Source organism: Onychomys torridus, chromosome 18 (assembly GCF_903995425.1).
Source record: "Onychomys torridus chromosome 18, mOncTor1.1, whole genome shotgun sequence".
Classification (NCBI taxonomy): Eukaryota; Metazoa; Chordata; class Mammalia; order Rodentia; family Cricetidae; genus Onychomys; species Onychomys torridus.
Window position 1 is genome coordinate 9,288,592 of NC_050460.1, and position 22,648 is coordinate 9,311,239.

Sequence of the window (22,648 nt, forward strand, 5' to 3'; positions counted from 1 at the left end):
TTTATACATCTAGTGTTTTGTTGTTGTTGAAAATGGACATTTTAGATGATATACCATCATAACTCAGGCAACCATTTCTTCCTTTTGGTGGGCTTGTCCATGACTGCTTCTTTGCTCAGTGAGTTGGCTAGACTGGACTGACATTCTCTTCACAGTGTTGCCTCTGACATCGCTCAGCCCCCATGGTGCAGACTTGTTTGCTCATCCTCTTCTGTCACCAGTTTTACAGTACCTTTGGCTGTCACTTTTCAAGCTCCCAAGAAGCTTCAGGTTGGTCTGACTGAGTACCACAGACAGCTACTAATTCCCAGTAACTGCAAGCTGGCTGTTAATGCTTTGTTTACAAGGATTTGTTCATTATTCTATATGGTATTTAGGTTTCTGTTTGTGCTTGTGCGTATGTGCATGTGGGTGCACGTGCCCTCAGAGGCCAGAGGCCCTGGATTCCCTGGATCTGGAGTTACAGGTGGTTGTGAGTTGGCTGACATGGGTGGTGGGAACCAAACTCAGGTCCTCTGAAACAGCAGCAAGTGCTCTTTGCCCCTGAGCTACTGCTTTTGATACCACTCCAGGGAATGAAGTCCCCACATTTTAGCATGCTAATGTTGATTCCTGTTCTGCTGTGGCCTCAAGAGTGCTCCTGGTTTCCTCTGTTGAACATCAAGCTGTCACCCCTTTGCCTACTGTTGTGCAGTGGATCTCCTAGCTTCAGTGTGCTGCTAGGATTGCCACTTAGAGGCCCTGGGTGTGAACTTCCACACACTCTGCTCCAAAGAACTTTCTTATGGGGACTTGCAGAGCTCTCAGTTCTTAAGGGCTGCCTCTCTGTGCTGAAGCCTACTAGACCTGTTGGAAAGCAGTGCACACCATGAAAAGAAGGGCCTGAGATACTTGAGCCCTATGAGGTTCCAGAAGAGAAAATCACAAGGTTAAATCACCAACAAGTGCCAGATTGTATTAAGGAAAAGAAAGACATGGGAAGAACTTCCTGATACATCCTCTGGGTGCCTGCACTTTGGGGTTAGTGTTTTGTCTAGTTACCTTCCAGGAGGTCATCCTCATCAAGGCCTTTGATGATCTTTGATTTGTAGTCTCGGATAAACATGTATTTCAGAAGTCTTCTAAGTTTTTTCTGTTGAAATATAAAGTAAGAAGTTTATAACACATTTTCTTTACTGATAAAAGATTTTTGCTTTAAGATTAAATTTAATAAACTAGTACCTGATGATATTGGGGAAAATCAAACTATCATTAGCTTAATAGTATAAGCAAAGAATGTAGCCCTTCAATAATAGCTAAGATGTGAGTGTTTATAAAGGCGTTTTCCACACGCATCCATCCAGACATTCCAGAATCACAAAATAATACTTTTTTGTATATTTTAGAAAACATCTTAAATTCCTTTTGATGATTTCAATAAATACCATATTGCCTTTGGTAAGCCAAGTGTACTTATGCTTTGGAATTTTGTATATACTCTAAGGAAAAAATTATGTAAAATAGATTTATAAACATCTAGACCAGGAGTTTTTAACAACTAATTTTTATATTTAACTTTTGTGATAAGACCTTGTTGTGTAGCCCAGGCCAAACTTGAGCTTGTGATCTTCTTACTTCAGCCTGCCTAGTGCTGAAAAACAGAAATACACCAGCACCCTGCCGGGGAATCTTCTCCCAGGATAGCATGGAAAGCATCTCTAAGCCAGGACTGTAGGAAACTCACAGCCGCCTGACTGGTAGGTTTTAATGATGCCCTCTGGGCATCTAGAGGAGGATGATAGCAGTACTTCACTCTGACCATCTATGATGCCTTACAGCTTGTTCTGGGCTAACCCTAGATGTATTATCTCTGGTCACAATCTTCACGGTTTGGATTCCTAACAGTGGAAACAGTGCACTGTACAAAGCTCTTTACATGAACATCACTCAACATTTTCAATACCCCTGAGGTAGAAACAGATCTATCTCTTTTTCCTGAGGGACCCTGAGGTAAACTACAGACTGATGACTGGAGCTCAGCAGGGCCTGAAGCAGAGGGTAACTTCTGCGTCAGACTCTGTCTTGTGCAAGCTAAGGAAAGCCTACCCCACATGCCTGCTGCACAGGAGGCATGAGAGACCAGGGAGACTGGGTCCCATAATATGGAAAGCACAGCAGGTGGTATAAACCATGCTTTGCTACAAACTCCAACTACTAAAAATAGTCCTATTGCATCCCACAAGGCCTTGCTTTTCATTTTTCCTTTTCTCTTTGCTTTCACTACACCCATTATTTTAGTTTTATTCTGTTTAGTACTTTTCCTATATAAGCTACTTTACATTCTTTTTGGAATATTTTAAAATATAAATAAAATTATTTGAGAAAGGTGACAAGACTAACAACTATTCTGTTATAAACGTGTTCTTGGTTGTTGAAAACAATCTGGCAAGAGTCCTGGACACCAGGAAAACACCATCAAGTGGCATATATTCCTGAAGTTTCTCTGGTAAAAAATGGCCACCTTCCTAACAAGGGGAGAGAGTGCCAATGTGGACTGTGTGAGCTTCTCTCTCTGTCTGTCAGTGAAGAGGACATGCTGCTGGGAAGAGCTAAGCGTGCTCCTGTTTCCCGGCTGCCCCCACAGGTTGGAGCCTCTGCTGAAGGCCCTATTTTGGGCATCAGCCTTCAGGAGCCCTGGCACAGCACTACTGTGGGTGCTGACTGCTCCTCCTTACAGACCCTCCCAGTACAAAACCAACTGGCAATTCCTACCACCGCTCCTCTTCGCTGTGTGCACTGACGTGCCCGGAACCACCATAGGAACTACACATCCTGTCGGCTTCCCGCCTTTGCTCTGTGCTCTGTAAGGCCACAGAGGCCTTGCTGTCATAACCTCCACTACACCAACCCTCTTTCCCCATCTAATCATCCAACCCATGAAACTTTCCAAGTCTAATCTTCAAGCATATCACATAGACTGCCTCAAGTAGACTCCAAGCTTTTTGATATTGAATGCATTTCTTTTTCTTTACAAATTCTTTATATTAATAAACAGCTGGTTATTAAAACTGGTAAAGTAGCATAGAATTTATTCAACTAGCTTATGTAAAATGATAACATAAATAGACATACAAATATTAGCTTTAATGTCTTAATATCCAGAGTTTGGAGTTTTTATTAAAAAAATTGAAATGATAGTAGTTTTTAAGCTACTTGCACTAATTTGCTTATTTTTATAAGTCAGTGCAGAGAATAAACTTTGTATTTCCAGTTAAAAATGATGCTGTGTAAGTCTCCACTCTATGAGTATTAAGGTACAAACTGAGAGGAAAAAGAAATGTGCTACTCAGAGAGAGCCCATTCATAGGAACAGAGCTCGGCTGGTACCCAGGGGACACGAGCTAGCAGTGAAACTTGTCTTCACAAGTTCAAGGAGGAGGAAGGTAAACTGTGCTGCAGCCTTGTCATAAGAGATATGCTCGTGTACAAAGCAAACCATCTCTGTAGGAAATGCATTTTGTTGTGTGAATCGGGAAAGCTAAACATGGCTGCAAAGGTTGTGATTCTCATCTGAAAGCTGTAACAAGTCCATCATTTCCTTATGTAAGTTGAGTTAAGCACACAATGGATTGTTTTATAGTACCTTATCTTTTCTCATCAAGAACAGAAGATCTTCAGCAGAGATCACTCTTGCTCCCCGGAGCTGAGAGACTTCTGCAGCTTGCTGTAACTACAACAAAGGAAATGCAGGAGATTGTCTTAGAAATACAAATTACACACAGTACAATCACAATGTCTCAAGACAGATAAATCTACTACAATAAAGACCCCAGGGAATAATCCAGCAATCACATTATTGCTTTTTAAAGCAAAACTCCCTGTGCTTTAAGATAGCCAAAAAACGCAATTAAATTAGCTTGTGAGTCCACCTGTAATAGATACAATAAACAGAAATCCTTGATCTCTTTCATGCAAAAGAAAGATCATATGCAGCTTCCAGAAATACATTAATACACCTGAAAATAATTTTATGAAATTTTATCTTTCCTCCCCATGTGTGCAATGGTTTCGCTCAGTATCACTAGTTGAATAAGTATATTATTAATCTGAGCTCCCATGCTGGTATGATGTGAAATAGCCCCATTCAGGACTTTCAAGATCAACAAAAACAGAAGCTGTTTCTAATATCCAAAGGAAAAAAAAGACTTTTCGCTTTGGCAAGTCTTCAGTGGCTAAAGGATTCAGTCCATAAATCATAATACTGGACGGCATTAATTTCTTTCCACACTAATTACACACACACAAAAGTGAACTGTATCTGGGATGCACAGGGCAAAACACACCGCCTGAAAGCCAGATCCCCTGAAATGTCCATCTGGGCTTTCAGAGCTGCAAAGCCGAGAGTTTTCAGGAATTCAGAAGCCCTAGAAACATAATCTTACTTGAAAATGACCTGGAAAATAAAGGAATGTGAAAAATGATAGTTCTAGTTTTTGGCAAAGGCAAACTCCGTTTCTTATTTTGATTAGTTGGAAGGAACATAAAATAGGTCCATCTGACAAAAATCAAGATGCTGGAGCACATGTGAGAAAAATGTGCCTGTAGATTCTTCCAAATTTGATCAAACCATGCTGATTGCACAAACTCAACTCCCCCCATCTTAAGTATTATAAACATATTTACATATGAAAGCTGCTCTCCCACCCCAGCAGATGTCTTCCTTTGATGGAGTGAAGCAACAACACACACTCCTGAGCGCTTCTCTGTTAGTGTCACACTGCCATCCTCACTATTGGAAACTCAATGGTGCATTTGTGCCGAAGGACCTCTGTTTGAATGTTTAAACCATTCTGCTAACTAAATAAGCTTCCAACCTTCTCTGAATGAGCAGACTATAGAAAGAAGGCTCAACTCCTCCTGGGTCGGCTTTCCCACTGGATTTCCTGGATACTGGTAGTTGGTATATAAACAGAATTCTATCTAAATATAGAAATTTAAATTTAACTGTGAACCATTTAAGAAGAAACCTTAGGAGAGGGTTGAAAAGATGATGTATCTCCCTTGAAAGAAACTTAACGGTTTTGACCATGAGCACATTTTCTCCCTGAAAACTGTTAGAATGTCAGGGAAATGTTTACACGTCAATTTTTCAAATTAAAATATTTCCATCACAGCCTTAGATGCATTCAGTCAGTATGGAGAATATGAGATACATAGCTGTTTTTCTGGACACATACAGAGAGAACCAGAAGACTGCAAATAAATACATTTTTATTTTCTTAGATGAAGAAGTGGTGTCTGCATCTAAAACTCTATAGACATCAGGAATGACCTTCATGCCATCAAAGAAACAGGTGAAATATGTGTCTCTAAAAGGTTCCCCAGTAAATTAATGGTTTATCTATATCCATACACAATGCTCTCTATGATACTCTCAAAATGTCAGATAACCCAATAACCAGAAATGTAATAAAATATCATCAGACAGAAGAGCTGAATATTTTGTACCATTTTTCAAAACTATTTGTTATAATAAGCCAAAACATATATATGTAAAACTTTAAAATATATATATTTTTAAAAACATGGTTTCATTATGTAGCCTGGCTGGCCTGCTCTGTAGTCTAGGCTGGCTTCTGCCTCCTGAGTGCTAGGATTAAAGACTTGGGCCACAACCACACCCAGCTCACCAAGGTCTTTTCTAACTTCCCCCATATAAAAGAACACTGTCTAACCCCCCCCCCCCTCAACACACACTATGAGCATTCCTACTCTGGCTGCCTCTGGCTCTGTCCAGTTATTATGCTCTGGACCTGCTGAGGACTGATGTATTCTGGGCTCCAGAATTACCTCTCCTAAATGCTTATCTCTTCTCTAGAAAAGGAGAGGAATTTAGTAACTAGTTAAAGTAACCCATATGAACACATATATTACCCATGGGCTTACTCACCTAAAATTTCTGTCTGCCAACACAAGTAAAACTCACTCTTTGTTAATAGTCTGAACTACAAGTTGGCACCTTGGCACTTCCAAAGCATGAGTACACAGCTCATGATCACTGCGTCCACATGAACATGAGGGGACTCACATCAGGAATGTTCCTAACATTTCATCATGAAAGAAAGATAACCGTATACTCTTCCTAAATTTTTTAAATGTATTTTTATTTTTAAACCTTGGCATATAAGGGGTTAGATGTCATTGTGCATTTTGGAACAGGTTTCAGTGTTTCTCTGCCCATCTCTCTGCTACTTCTAAGTTCCTGTTATAACTTCTCCACATGCCCTGGTACCCACCCTCATCTTCTTCACCACCTATTTGTTTATTTACCTTATCTTGCTCTCTTTTCTAGTATAAAAGCCAGGTGATCCAAACTGAAAAGACAAAAGCAGCATGTTCTCTCTGATACATAGTTACTGGCCAGCAGTATGTGTGTGTGTGTGTGTGTGTGTGTGTGTGTGTGTGTGTGTGTGTGTGTGTGTGTGTGTGTGTGTGTGTGTATATACATATATATAAATGAATGGGTGTTAATAGGAATAAAAAGTAATATATTACATGTATTTATTCATGTGGGATGTGTGTGTGGGCATACATGCAGAAGTCAGAAGACAACTTGCTGGCTCTCTCCTTCTACCACATGTGTTCCAGAGACCAAACTCAATGTCAGTCTTGGGGACAAGGCCCTTCACATGCTGAGCCATCTCACTGGCCCATGATCCTCTTCTCTTACTAAATAATCTGGACTTTTAGTTTGCAAAAATAAGTGGAAGTTAAATTTGTCTAGCAGTAATTACTATGAAATAAGACTACATTTTTCATTTTTTATAACAAATATTTAATAGTATAAAATATGCTAGAAATTGTGCCATAGACCAATACTTTAAACCTAATAGCTAGTTGAATAATCAATTGACTTTTCTTAACTTGGTAAAATTAGTACTCAGGAACTTAGTAAAATATTTTTCAGAAAGACAATATAATTCTGCCATGACAGTAGTTCAGTCAAGGTGCTTAAATCTCTTTGGATTAGGACTTTTATTCAGAAAAGGGGTGGCTGAACTCGTTACAACTATTGGAAAGCTAAGAAACTCCATCTAACATTAAAACTCACTATGTTTATATTTAAATAGTTCTGAATACTTTATTGGGAGGCTGATCCTGTTAAAGGGTACAATGTATCACACATGCTATATCAAGTGTGGTGTTATTTGTTTAAGATAGGTTCTCTGTGCATCACTGGCTGCTCCAGCATCCAACTACGTAGGCAAAGTGGATTGGACTTGACCCTCCTGTCTCAGTTCCCGGATTTGGGGATTATTGGTATACGCCACATCTAGTTTAACCTTTCATCCTATAAATAAACATTTCAACTTCTCACTATTGCCAATGCCACTAATATTTGGGATTTTTCCTCTACTTCACAACATTTTCAGCAATGTCTGAGTATGCTTCCACTGATCTGCCCAGGCCTGGGAATGTGCTTTCTGCTCCATAATGTTTATCCGAATTCAGGCCTTTAGGGATTTTTATTGACTAGCTTCTATATTTCAGTGTCTCCAAATGATTATGGGTCATGGATTTACCAGCTACAACCATCTTCCTAGTAGTGTAGTTATTATATACTAGAACTGTGTCAGGTATAAATATTAAATTCTAGTTAAAATTCTTTCTGAAAAGTTTATGACAGAAAAAGTCAAATGCAGTCTAGGTTTCCTATTGAGTGGAGTGAGTCCCCATATCGCTCCCAACATTCAAAGCGTTTCTACTAGCAACCACTTCCAACTCTTGCTCTCATTAGAAAGAAATTGAATCTACTGGGATAAGTTTACAATGCTTTATTTTCAGTTGAACTAGTATAGACTGCCTTACTCTGAGGCTGATGTTTAGTGATCTCAGAGGATCTGAATTAACCACCATCTTCCTCTCCTTCAGATGCTACCCCCCTTCTGTTGAATGTAAAGCTGGTACTCACTTAGGCAGTTAATCAAATTTCTCTTTAGAATTGATTTTCTTGGTTGTCCTTGATGTTAATAATTCCCTTGTCTCCCTTTCTTTGCCTGGTTTACTAGTATTCTGTGAACCTGCCAGTACCTCAGGTAAGACTTTATTTTCATCACTGCTCTCTCCAGCTTCACCCCTTATGTGGAAAGGACACATTCCTGGAAAGATTCACTTTTACTTTCTGAGCACAGACATAATAATGGCTGTCTTAAAATCCTTGTCCACTAAGTTCAGTGTCATTATATTTAAGAGGCCATCTTTATTGACTTTTCCCCTTCAGTATGAGTTATGCTTTTCTGGCATTTTATATTTTTCAGTAATCTGTGATTTTAGCAGATACTGAGATGGACAGGTTCTCAGGACTCTCTACTGCATGTTCCTTAAAAGAACAGCGATCCTTTCATAAGCAGACAGTTAACTCAAACAAACACAAATCACAATGTTCATCTTTCTCTTTATGTGTCTTCAAGATTACTTGTTACAACAGTAGAAACTGCTATTTATTACTAGGCATACCTTGCTTTGCATAGGAAGAGGCTATACTCACAAAAATATTCACATGTCCTACTTACAGTGTTCAGTTTATGATTATGCAACTTTGCACAGGTATAAAAGCACTCCATATCCAGCAGAAATTGAACTTAGAGTCTTGATCTTTCCCCAGGCTTGCAGTATGTAGCTTACTGAGCAACCACAGTTGTCTATAGCTCTCAGTCACCACCTCTGTCTTGGGGGACAGTCAATACTATAGATCTGCCTGCATCAGGCCTGTTTTGTGAAGCCAGTGTGCTCAGTAGACTGTGACATCCGTTTTCAGCTAATGACAGTTTTCTAGGAGCTGAGTCTATTTCAAGTAGAAAGAGCATCTGGCTAAAGAAAAACAAGTGTTTCAAAACATCCAAGTTAGTGGTGCTCACAGACACAGTCTGAGCACTGAGGAGAAAGGGTCTAAAAAGGATATTTGCTGCTAAACAAAGTTATACTACAAACAGAATAAGTGACTTAATAATTTCTCATCACAAGATCCCTTTATCTTCATTGGAGACTGGTCTTCTGCTCTTAGACCTTTGAAACAAACAAAATGATCTAAATTGATGAAGGATATGCCTAAATTTTTAGTTTTATTCTTATTCTTCTTTTCAAAATAGAAAAACAGTAAGTCAAACATAGTTAAGTATTTAACAATATGATGAAGTTATAATTGTAAGTACCTTGAAACTAGAGGAATTCATATATAAGCATGTATGTATAGATTAAAGGAATAGACAAGCCACAATTCATGTGGGTCCAGGAAGATTTGAAATTTTCCAATCAGCAATGACTCTGTATGTATTTGTCATATGAGGACAGCAGCCTTGACCTAGCTTATCCTTTGGTTGCTCATGTTTAAATGAGAAAGTAAGTGTGCAGGCAGTAACTATCAGTTTTCTCTTATCTTGCAAATGAGGTATTTATAAGAAAAAAATTTTAGAATTTTTTCAAATGTTAAAATAATAAAGACTATTTTAGTTTGATAATATATGATGGTATACTCAGTACTAAAACTCGAATGCTCATTACTAAGCTGGATTTCAGTTCAAAACTATGATGCTTAGTGTCAACTGTCAACCTGACACATCTATGTCCCTGAGGAAGGAAGGGGGTCTCAGTGAGAACTGTCAAGGTTAGGCTGACCTGTGGCCTCACATGTGAGGGCTTTTCTTATTTGGGTTCACTGAGGTAGAAGACACACCATGGGCTGGGCCAGACTGAGCACAAGGAGAGAGCAAGCAGATGACTAGCTCCTGCACTGACTCAGTGCTCTCTGCTCTGAGGACTTCCCACAGTGAGCTTGGTGGCCTGGATTATGAGCCCCAACCTTTTCTCCCCGACAGTGCTGCTGTTGTCAGGCATTTTATCACAGGGACAGCAAATGAAACAAAGACAAATGCTACGCCAACTCATTGTCCTTAATCAGAAGAAGATTTATCTGGTTCTATGCAAATCAGAGTCTGTCTTGCATGTATCTAAGTGCATCAAACATGTGCCTTATGCCTGTTGAGCCCAGAAAAGGACGAGGCCTCAGAACTTTGGGAGCTGCTATGGGGCCAAATTTGGATATTCTGCAAGGAGCAAGTGCTCTTAATTGCTGGGACATCTCTGCAGCTTTTGTTATTACTTTAAAAAAAATTAACTATTGAAAAATAAAATTAAGTGCATTTAGTTGTTTAAATTAACATATAATGAAGTTGCAATGAGATCAAGCCTATCTGGAATTTATGCAGCATAATTTATAGCTGACTGTAAAGTGGTGTATGTTGTAACTGCAATGAAGCAGACTTGATTTCCTTTACATTTCTTAACATTTGCAAACTCTTTTGGTGGCCTACAGTACATCGCTCCCTTCTTGGCACAGGTGTGCCATCTACAATCACTTCCACTCTTACTTCTAAAGTCTTAAAGACACAGAGTTGCAGCATTTCTCCAAAGACAAGTATGAGAGACAAAGGGCTGTATTTCCTTTTCAGAGTGCTTGCAGATTTTCACAAGACAGTCTGATTTAGTTCACTCTGGAAAATTTGAAGGCAAACACAGGTCTACGTGGTGTTTTAATCAGAATACAATAATGAGCAAATACAATAATGAGCAGCTTACCAAATGGCAAAGTAAAGTGGCATTAAAGAATAATGTCTGGGAAGGAGGAAAGAAATCTCAGACACTGCATTGCTGTTCTTCCGAGTTTTGGCAAATTCTGCTTTATAATTTTGACTCCTTGTTGAGAAAATATACAAAGACAGTGCCAGTTTTAGCCTTTTAGTTTCAGCTGCTGAGACTAAGCACCCGTTTGAGGTGGGGGCAAGAGCTACACATTCACTCAGTTCCAGAGTGGCTTCCCGTGCCGGTATAGCATGTCCTGAGGAGCATGGCCGAACACTGAGATGATTCAATTTTACACACTCCGGCCTAACTCACTGGGTCATCCCCATGCTACTGCAATGTCCAAATCCATCTCACAGGCATAGGCCTGAGGAGCTTCAAGAGCCAATGTTTTAGGAAACCAGAACCATCTTGATACTTTCTCTCTCATCAGACTTTATAAATGCCTGTGACTTGATGGTTAAGTGAGATAATGTCATTCATATACCAAGCCTCAAATACATGTCATGTTTATTTATAAGTTAAAATTGAGATTCTGAGATAACATAAGAAGTTTCTAACTTTTAGTATTAATAAAGACAAAAAGCAACTGTTGGACTATTATTGAACATTTTCACGTCCTTTACCATAAACAAAGAATGGAAATGCCTCATATGGAGAAATGTTTAAAGAAAAAAACCACTGTACACCCACGTGAGAATTTTTATCATCTTTACACACACACACACACACACACACACACACACACACAGCACAGGCTTGTATCACTGACATCTCTATCTCACAACGTGTAAGTTAGCTATCATTTGAACTTAAAGGGAAAACTACACTGGGTCATTGTAATAAAGAAGTAATAATTCTAATAAGTTTTCATGTATATCACCCTCCATGAAATACAATGCAGACCTTAGTATGCATACAGTCTAGTTTTAGATAGAAAAATGTTCTGATCCTAAGGTTTGGCAAGTGGGAACTGAAGACTGATGAGTGCCAATGAGCTTCCAAGAGTCTCTTGCTCTTATTTTTTAACTCCTGTATTTATAGGATATATTTCACGGTTGCTTCTATAATTAAAAGTGGCATCAATGATTGAAGAAATTAAGTATCATGAAAGGGAACTTGGTGAGATGCAGATAGGCATCAACTGTCACAGTGAAATCAACCAACCAAACGAACTGTACAAGCAGAGGAGGAAGCACAGGATTAGGTCTATTTGTAGTACAGACACACCGTTTACCATGATGCCCAAGTCAGCAGGTGATAGGTAATTACTTCAGGACCCTACCCAATGGATCCAGATGATTTGAAAGCCAAAGACAGTTGTAAAATGGCATCACAGCACTGTAGTTCCTACTGAATGAGAGATTGGTCTCTGCTTTCCACCTGCCCTTTGTTCTCAGCTTTTGATGGGGAGATGTTATTTGCATATGCTTCCTTTTTAGTCCCTCAGAGAAGGCAGCTCTTATGCAAATTTCATATCCAAAGACTGCTTAGATAGGAAAAGTGATATGTGTTGTATATATTTCATCATATGACATGCAGTGTATGTAAAGCTATGGAAAGGCAGGTTTCAGATGCCAGCCATGCCTCATCATTTAGGATATTAAGAAGGCTCCAGGGCATGAAAACGGTTCGATAACAGAATGCTCTGATCACTGAAAAGATCAAAATCAATAATGTAGTTTGAGCACAGAATGCAAGATGTTGTTTAGCAATAGCCCCGTTAGCTGGGTTAGGCAGAAGCTGCAATGTACACAAGAAAGGGGAAGAATTACACTGATAATATGGTAGTTGAAAAAATGTTTAGCTCTGGGTAATGAAAACCAAAATGGGGATATTGTTCTAAGATTCATTCAAATAGGATATAATGCTAAATCCACCAAACAGTATTCACACCATCAGACAGAAGATAGGATTCCCCCTGCCTTCAATGATAGAAGTGAGGGGTCCCATCCCTCTAGGACTTCTCTCTTTCAACCTTCAAGCTCTGGTGCTACTGGTGTGGCTTGAAAGACTTCAGCCAGCTCAGTACTATCAGTCCACAGTGGAAGGATCTCTCCACCAGAAGCAAGCTTCCCTCCAGCATGGAACTCCTCATCGCCTCATATGACAGTGAAGTAAACCTCCACTTAGGCAACAGGAAAAGGGACAGTGAGAACTGATGGTTGTGAGGCAGATGCAGGGGACACACACAAGAAAGATGGCATGAAAGGGACTTCTCTGTCCCACTCTGGGTCCTGTGTGCATGTGACAATGCCATGGAGTCTATGCTGACTTACCAAGACAAACTAAGCAACCCAGGGCCTGTTTTATTTTAGGGGCATTAAAATAAGTGAGTTTAAAAAAAAAATGTAGAGAAAAAAGAAAATGCCTAAAACTTTAAAGTGAACCAACACAGCTTACTTCTTTTCCTGGATCACTAGGAAGTGAGCTGACAGAGAGCGAATCTTCAAATATAGTCACATGGATGCGGCTAACATGAAACAGGTAAGCATGCAGGCTAAAAGGCAACACTGGTCTCTGGTTTGTTCACTTACTATAGAGTTATTGAACACCAGAACAGAGGTCAGGGGGCTGTGAAGTGAAAAATTATGGTAATTAGAAGCAAAGCAAAGGAAACAAGCAAATCAATAAGAAAATTAAGGGAAAATGAAAATCCAAACACATTCTCTAACCTTCACAGAGTTTAAGGCTGATTACTTTTAGTGATGGCCTACAATACATAGTAGCAGAGACTATAATAAAAAGCACACTCTAAAATGAGCTAGTTGAATGACCTCGCTAGAAATCAAGGCACTTAGAGTGGATGGCCAGAACTTACACACTGTGTGGAGGGATGCATCAGGCTCACAGGGCTGCAGTGTTACTCCAGAGAGACAGAGGCTTTACTGAGGCGACTGACTCCAAGAGTCTTAAAGACACTGTTGTAGACTACCTAAAGAGTCCCCAGGAAGTATCCTGCTTATGCCAAGTTAATGCTGTGGGACCAGCTGATGTGTTTCTGCCCCAGGAGCAAGCCAAACTGGGTCTCCTGGTCTTCAACCAGGATTTGAAGAAAACCTCAATTGTCAAATTTTATATGGATGAATTCCAACTGATCTATGTGTCTAGGGCATCATTGTGGCTGACTCCACTTATGTATTTATCAGTGTGTTTATAAGTCAGAGCTTGGGAGGAAAATAGACAGCACAGTGGAGATCACTGGCAAATAACTGACCAGAGTGACTCCAAGTCTGCAAAGAAGGGCAGAGAAGCTGCTGTGGCCACCTAGCCTCACCCACCATACTCCTCACAGGTCTAATAACAGCAGGAAACCAAGGCTTGAAGGGTAAGGGGAAGACAGTAGTCACCTGAACTTGGAGGTCAGGACAGTCACCTGATGGGGGAACAACCAACCTTGACCAGGTATTTATTCATTCTCAGATCTCCCTTGGTTACTCTTCTGGGTCAAAGTCAGTCAGAGGCAGAAGGCAAGAGGGATCTACTGGGAGGAACTTGCTAGAATGAAAGGTGAGGAGAGGATAGAGGGATGAGCTGGACACATCCAGAATCACATGACTCTTCAAGACTACTGCCCCTCCAATACCTAAAGTAGAATGCTTTTTGTCCCTTTAAAAATTATTTCTGTTCAGAGAATTTAAAAATAGAAATGGGTGGGAAGTGTCCGCTACCAAATAAACAATGTGGTCCAGTGATGAAAACTGTAATTCCAGATTCCAAGTTAATTTAAGAAAGGGCAGCACTAATAACAAGTAACAAGAATAAACTAGGACTTGCTGAGTACACTACAGAATACCTGACATATTGTAGATATTTCCTTCCTTCCTTCCTTCCTTCCTTCCTTCCTTCCTTCCTTCCTTCCTTCCTTTCTTTCTGTGCGCACATGCATGTAAGTGTGGTGGTCACATATGTAAGTATGGACAGTATAACAGTATATACATGTGCATGCTCACATGAGCATGGATGCATATGTGTACATGTGAAAGCCTATGGGTGACATCAAGGGCTATGGAGATAACTGTACACATTAAGGATTTTTTTGTTTATTTCTTGTTTTTGTGCAATCATAGGACTAAGTTTAGATGGCCAGTACCCAGTTAAACCCAGGCACCTTGCATCCCTGTCATCCCAGCACAGTGGGGGAGGGGCGGGGGAGAGAGTGGTGAAAACAAGGCTCCTGAGACTTCCTGGTCAGCCCACATGGGGAGCTCAGGTTCAAGGAGAGGCTCTGGCTCAACAGATAGGGCAGAGAGCTAGTGAGTGCAGGGCCACACTGCGCACGCGCGCACACACACACACACACACACACACACACACACACACACACACACGCATAACTATTCATGGCATAAAAAACAAAATTTTTTTGATAAAGACCTAAAGACCAAGTTGGAAATGCATTAAATTACAGCCCCTGGTGTCTGCACTTTTCTTGGAACTGATCTTTAAATAATCAAATAGCTATTAAAATCTCTATTTCCAAAGTATCATTTCCCCTATGCTAGATTTAACTCTTAGATATTTCTAGAGAACACCAGGCTTCCATTTTTTTAAAGTAAAATTTTAACTTAATGTTCCTTGCCTAGGCCACTGACATGAAAGACTGCTTCACATCTCTCTGGGGTGGAAAAAAAGGTCCCATTTAAACCCTGAGAAGGCAGAAGACAAAATAAGCAAGTCTGACGAACAGAACTTTCTCTTCACTGCTTCTGAAAAGTTATGAAATCAAATCTATTATTTAATTACACTGGATCAGAAAGCAGAAAGGCACAACGCACTGAGGGCAGTCCTTCCCTACGAAGAAAGTGTCCCGTGTCCTCAGAGAGGAGTCTAACAAGTGCATGGATTGTGCAAACATTGCAAACCTACTTAACTGAGGTATGAACTGTTTTAAATAAAAAGTAACAAAGTAATACAATGCTAAATTTAAAGGAGGGAATTAAAATGATTTTACTATGGTGTTTTTGACCTAAAATTGTTTCCATTAGCTTACTTAGGAAACAGACAAAAATGTCTCTGTACTATGTATAGCTAAAACAACATTATTAGGCAGTGGGAAACCTGTCTCAAAAAATAAGGGAGAGAGCAACTGAAGAAGACAGTCAACTCCAATGTCTGCTCTTTACATACATGTGACTGCATACCTGTGCACACACATGTACACATACATGAACACACAGAATGAAAGCCTTTATTCATATTTCGATAGGTTCTGCTCAGAGTAGCTTTTCCCTACCCTGGGAAAGATAGAGCAGCTCCAATCTCCTTTCTTTCATCTAACTACCCAAAATTACCTTACCTACAGTAAATACAAGCAACCGTCTTAATGGCACAGAATGGCACAGTCTACTTATTCATCTTTCATGTCCCTGTCCAAATCTGTGTCATCATCTCTTATTCTTCTCATCTAACAATTTTTCTTGCTATGGGTCCAAAGCTCACCCTTGGAACTTGCTGTCCTACCAGTCTAGAATAACTTTTCCAAAATTGTCATGCTAACTTCAACCAACTTTTAACATATAACACAGGCCTCACTGACATCTTCCCAAACCCCTAGCTCCCAGAAGGCCCAGAACACTTTGTTCGTCCGTTTCTGAGACACAGTCTCACCATATTGCCCAGACTGTCAATAATCAAACTCACAGTCTGCTTGTCTCAACTCCCCCAGTGCTGGCATTATGTGTGTACACCGGCACTCGAAGCCCAGAGCATTACTGAGTAAATATGACAACGTTAGACTTTAAAGGTGGATTTCCTTTCCTAGCTCTGTCACTTGTCACTTACCTGCTAAATTACCTGCAGCTGGACTCAGATGCACCTTGTCATTCATAGTAGAATCTAGCATCAGAGTCATCACTCGATGTGATATTTATTAACTAAAGGAGTGACTGTGCCTATACTATGCTAAGAACTTAAACATGGACTGGTAAACCTTCTAACAACTTCTTACTAAGAAGAGCATGAGATTGAAATAGCTCAATCTGGACTCACAGTTAGTAGAGGAGAGAATCCAGAGAAAAATCCTGGCTGGCTTCAGGGTAGGTAAGCACATCCTGTTAGCTGGAGAACACTATCTTAGACTAGGTCCATTGGTCTTAGGCTCTTGCATGGCATCGTCTCCAGTTTGGAAATAGAACCATTGTTTTCTGGCCAAATAAAGACTCATTTTTAAAACATGCAAACTGGGGTTTCAGTTTAAAATAAATAATAATTTTAGTATTTCAAATCGCCACTGATGCACTTCTCCAGGGTTTTATAATCGTATAAACACAGTTTGATTACTCTGAGACAGCGGCTCTCAATTTCACATTAGGGATTAGTTCATGAGAGGAAAAATGAGTACTACCAACTGTACCTATACCACCATGCCAGTGGAAAGAGACCTCACCATTATTCATGGGAAGAATGGCATCTGAGAAAACACTTTAGAATGTCATAAGTAAATTATTAATCCATGCTATAAAACAGACTATAGACATGGGCATATTGTAAACCCTAGAATTGTAAGAAGCCAGCTGGCAGACCACCCAGAGATGCCTGGGAGACCATCTGTGGTCTGTGGGGACCACACTCTGGGAGTCACTATTAGAAGAAATGAAACTGTTTCCTCCTCAGGAACTCAGGTTTTTTTTGTTGGGGGGGAGGGTAAAGGAGGGAGGGAGTTGGCCCCTTCCTGAAGCCAAAAATATCAAAGCATTAAGCCCTCCAAATTCTTCTAAAACACTGTCATAACCCCAAAAGTATCTTGTTCAGAGGTAGTCATGTACTGGTACTTAATGAGGCTGAGAACATCTAACATATATGACTATACACACATGTACATGAAGTATACACATAAACACAATGCTTAGGTTTCCCCATTTCACCGTAGAAATTCCAACTGTTCCCTTGTTCTCCATTAAGACTTTGCCTGAAATAATGTCACTACACCTAATGTAGTATGCAAAAAATAAACAAAACCAAACCAATGTGTTTTTTAAATCAGTCTACCTAAACAGCCATATGCTTGCACTGTCTACACTGCTGTTATTACAAAGGGATTGTTGCAACTACTTTTTCAGTCAATTTGCGAGCTTCAGAAAAAGAGCAGCACGGATTCTTCACCATAAAATATCCAACTGCTTACTGGATGGTGGCTGTGTGCCAGGAAACCAAGCATGCTACAACAGCGAGAAAGTCCTTGAAAGAGAAGGACAGAAGCATGTGGCCTTCAGAAGTCAATTCAAGGAAGTACAGGAACTCAGCAAAAAGGATTTAAATTGGCATTCCCAATTACTAAGGGGAAACTCTACTTAATAAATGTTAAAACACCAAATGGAAACACCAATGTGCTGGAATCCATCTCAATTCAACAGAAAGTGCCTGAAAACAGTATTCTGGCATTGCATGGAGTTCCTTCCCGTTGCTGTGAAGAAACACTGGCAAAAGCAACTTCAGGGGAAGAAGGGTCTGTTTCAGACCGCAGGTCCAGGGACAGTCTGTTACTGTAGGAAGTCAGAGCAGCAGGGACCTGAAGCAGCCAGTCAGATGACATCCAAAACCAGGAGCAGACGGCAGTGTATGAATGCATGCATGTTTACACTTGGCTGGACTCTCGTCTGCTCTTCTACAGCTCAGGACTCACTGCCCAGGGAATGGCACCACCCATAGTGGGCGAGTCGTCCCACATTAATGAACATAAGATCATTTCTAACAGACATTCCCACAGTTCCTCATTGTGACTCTCTTCCTAGATGATTCTAGATTGTGTCAAGCTGACACTTACAATTGATATGGAATCACTCTCATGATGCAGTATTAAATGTGAAAAAAGGAACTAAAGTATATACAAAGAACAATATCCTTGTGTATAAATGTATACAAATAAATACTTATAGATATACATATGTACATACATGCATGAATAAATAAAACGTATATATGTGTAAGTCTATACAGATATACAATTATATATTTGTAAGTATACACACAGATACATGGTTAATTTTTATAGTTACGTGGTTGGATTTGGAATCACTCTGGAGAACCTTTGGGCATGCCCCAAGGTTGCTTCTAAACAGGTTTAACTGAAGAGGTGGGTGGCATCATTTTATGGGCTGGGAGCCCAGAAAGGAAATTGGAACAGGAGAAAGCCTGCCTGCCATCTGCATTCACCTTTCCTTTTGCCTCAAACTCCCATTGCCACGCGGTCCTTTTCGTGATGGACCGTCTGTCCTCTCTTCTGCTGCTTCCTGTCAGGGAAGTCACACAGCAGAGAACCAACACATACATACAGACACTTGCAAAGAATGGGATTTCCCCAAGAATACTTTTTAATGGGCTTTGATTGCTATTAATAAACACATAACAGTAGTTTACAAGAAAAGGCAAAAGCCATTTTTTTCCAGTGTATTTTTTTTCTTTATTATTATGTGTTTTAAATTTTATACATCAGCCATGGGTTCCCCTGTCCTCTCCCTCCCGCCCCCAGTCCCACCTTCCTCCCAGCCCCTCCCCTCCATTCCCACGTCCTCCAGGATCAAGGCACCCCTGGGGATTCATTTAAACCTGGTGGATTCAGTACAAGCAGGTCCTGTCACCTCCTTCCAGACTGAGCAAAGTGTCCCTGTGTAAGCCCAAGGTTTCAAACAGCCAGCTCATGCACTAAGGACAGATCCTGGTCCCACAGACTGGGTGCCTCCCAAACAGATCAAGCTATTCAATTGTCTCACTTATCCAGAGGGCCTGATCCAGCTGGGGGCTCCACAGCCTTTGGTTCATAGTTCATGTGCTTCCATTCGTTTGGGTATTTGTCCCTGTGCTTTTTGCAATCTTGGATTCAACAATTCACGCTCTTGCAGACCCTCCTCTTTCTCGACAGTTGGACACCTGGAGCTCCACCTGGGGCCTGGCTGAGGATCTCTGCATCCACTTCCACCAGTTATTGGATGAGAGTTCCAAGACGACTGTTAGGGTGTTTGGCCATCTTATCACCAGACTAGGTCAGATCAGGCTTTCTCTCGACCATTGCCAGCAGACTACAGAGGATATATCATTGTGGATTTGATGCAAAAATACTCAATAAAATTCTGGCAAACAGACTCCAAGAACACATCAAAACAATTATCCACCATGATCAAGTAGTCTTCATCCCAGGGATGCAAGGGTGGTTCAACATACGAAAGTCCGTCAATGTAATACACCATATAAACAAACTCAAGGGAAAAAAACCACATGATCATCTCACTAGATGCAGAAAAGGCATTTGACAAAATCCAACACCCCTTCATGATAAAGGTCTTGGAGCGATCAGGAATACAGGGAACATACCTAAACATAATAAAGGCAATCTACAGCAAGCCAACAGCCAACATCAAATTAAATGGAGAGAAACTCAAAGCAATACCACTAAAATCAGGAACAAGGCAAGGCTGTCCCCTCTCCCCCTACTTATTCAATGTAGTACTTGAAGTTCTAGCCAGAGCTATAAGACAACATAAAGAGATTAAGGGGATACAAATTGGAAAGGAAGAAGTCAAGCTCTCCCTATTTGCAGATGACATGTTAGTATACATGAGTGACCCCAAAAATTCAACCAAGGAATTGATATAGCTAATAAAAACCTTCAGCAACATTGCAGGACACAAGATCAACTCAAAAAAATCAGTAGACCTTCTATATACAGTAGACAAACAGGCTGAGAAGGAAATCGGAGATTACAATAGCCACAAATGATATAAAATACCTTGGGGTTACGCTAACTAAGCATGTGGAGGACCTATAGGACAAGAACTTTAAGCCCCTAAAAAAAGAAATTGAAGAAAGATCTCCCATGCTCATGGATAGGCAGGATTAACATAGTAAAAATGGCGATCTTACCAAAAGCAATCTACAGATTCAACGCAATTCCCATCAAATTACCAACACAATTCTTCACAGATCTGGAAAGAATAATACTAAACTTCATATGGAAAAACAAAAAACCCAGGATAGCCAAAAGAATCCTGTACAATAAAACAACCTCTGGAGGCATCACAATCCCCAACCTCAAGCTCTACTATAGAGCTACTATAATAAAAACAGCTTGGTACTGGCATAAAAACTGATATGTGGACCAATGGAATTGAATTGAAGACCCTGACATTAACCTGCACACCTATGAACATATAATTTTTGACAAAGAAGCCAAAACTGTACAATGGAAAAAAGAAAGCATCTTCAACAAATGGTGCTGGCATAACTGGATGTCAGTGTGTAGAAGGCTGCAAATAGATCCATATCTGTCACCGTGCACAAGCCATTTTTTGTGATGTTTGCATCATCTTCCCAACAACATCTACTTTCAGTCTTTTCTCCCTGTTCGGCGCTGTAATGGAGAAATAGCAATAACACACTGTAGAATACTATTTGGCCTGAGAATGGGAATCATAACATTTCCATAAACCTAGAGGACTTCATGTTAAGGGAAGTAAGCTAGACAAGGTAATATTGTATGTTTTCCCTCATGTTCAGTATAAAAATCTTGAAATCATACAGAGAATGGGATGGTGTTTACTGGAAGCTAGGGGTGGGGGGCACTTAGGAAGACATTGGCCAAGAGCTATAAAATGTCAGTTAGCCCTAAAGGTCCCTTTGCTCTCTGAAGTTCTTATATTGTAGGATTTTGAGTGACGTTTTCTGCCTTCCCTGCCTGCCCACTGTCTTTGCTGCCCACTGGTAGTGGATCCCAACCTACCACAGCGAGGCCAATTCAGGACTTGAGCCAGCCTCTAGTACAGGCAGGGACATGGCTACAGTCCAAAGACACTGCACTCTACAAATGCCTTCACTGTGCACTGCTCAATGCAGATGGAACATCACAAATAAGTCCCTTCAAACTTTATTCTGTACTACATTGAACTCCTGAATGCAGCAGTTCTCCCAACTGCATAGCCTCGTAGTTAAAAACGCTGATACTATGCTCTCAAAGCAGTTAAACAATTCAAATGAATAGCTATATAATGTAGAAAATACACCTGTTGATGAAATAGGAACAAAAGTACACAGTAAGTACATCTGACAGGAGTAGGTATTTGGCACTTGTCTTTTAGGCAGTGAGTGACCTTCTGTGAAAGAGAAATTATACATGTACCTCATTTGCTTAAAACATTTAAACAAACCAGTTCAAGTAGAGCACGTCTGGAGTTCCACCCCAGAGTCCTGCCTGTTTTTTCAGCACTGGCCTTGACAACCACAGCTTCCCACAGGAAAATGACCTCAAGCACTACCCCGCCAGATACTCCATACTTATGGGTTAGCAAGCACCATCACACACACACACACACACACACACACACACACACACACACACACACACACATACACACACACACAGATCGGGGGAATACTTTGACTAGAAATGTCTATAAGCCGGGCGGTGGTGGTGCATGCCTGTAATCCCAGTACTCCGGAGGCAGAGGCAGGTGGATCTCTGTGAGTTCAAGGCCAGGACAGCCTCCAAAGCTACACAGAAACCCTGTCTTGAAAAACCAATAAAAAAAAAAAAAGAAAAAAGAAAAAAAGAAAAGAAATGTCTATAAATATATCCACAAGATCATCATGAGTCATGAACATTTTTCCAAAAATATTTCACATAATACACAAATATAAATAAGCTAATAAAATATTAAAAAGTGGAATAAAAATGTAACTTGGTTTTCCATTAAGGAAATTTTCATTTTTGTGCAAAGAATGGGCAAGCACAATAATAATTTGAACTCATAAACCTAACAGACTAATGCACGAATGGTCTCAGGCTTGGAACAGGAACAGGAAGGATGGACGGCATGTATGTGCTACAAGTGAGGAGCAAAAGGAACAGGTGTGTGGAAGCCCAAGGAAAGCCTGTTCTAACCGCTTCAACTGTCTGAGATGTAGTGTGGTGATCTCCAAAATGGAAAAAGTCCATGCTGGAGGGAGTGTGTTTAAGATTCAGAATATAAGCAACTTATAAGTCTCATGATGGACTGGGTTCTTTCATGACACAGCTGCTTCTGTGCCATCCATGATCTTA

General features: G+C 40.3%; 1 protein-coding gene across 3 annotated transcripts in view; it reads right to left on the minus strand.

Moving 5' to 3' along the window:
- The window catches only part of Supt3h (SPT3 homolog, SAGA and STAGA complex component), a 378,162-nt gene that overhangs the window by 140,422 nt on the left and 215,092 nt on the right, over positions 1–22,648 (minus strand). For all 3 annotated transcript variants that reach the window (XM_036167200.1, XM_036167201.1, XM_036167203.1), the window contains exons 4-5: positions 3,623–3,709; positions 1,042–1,132 (exon numbers count right to left, since the gene is read on the minus strand). In XM_036167200.1, the coding sequence (XP_036023093.1) occupies positions 1,042–1,132; positions 3,623–3,709 (178 nt within the window). The remainder of the gene's footprint in view (positions 1–1,041; positions 1,133–3,622; positions 3,710–22,648) is intronic.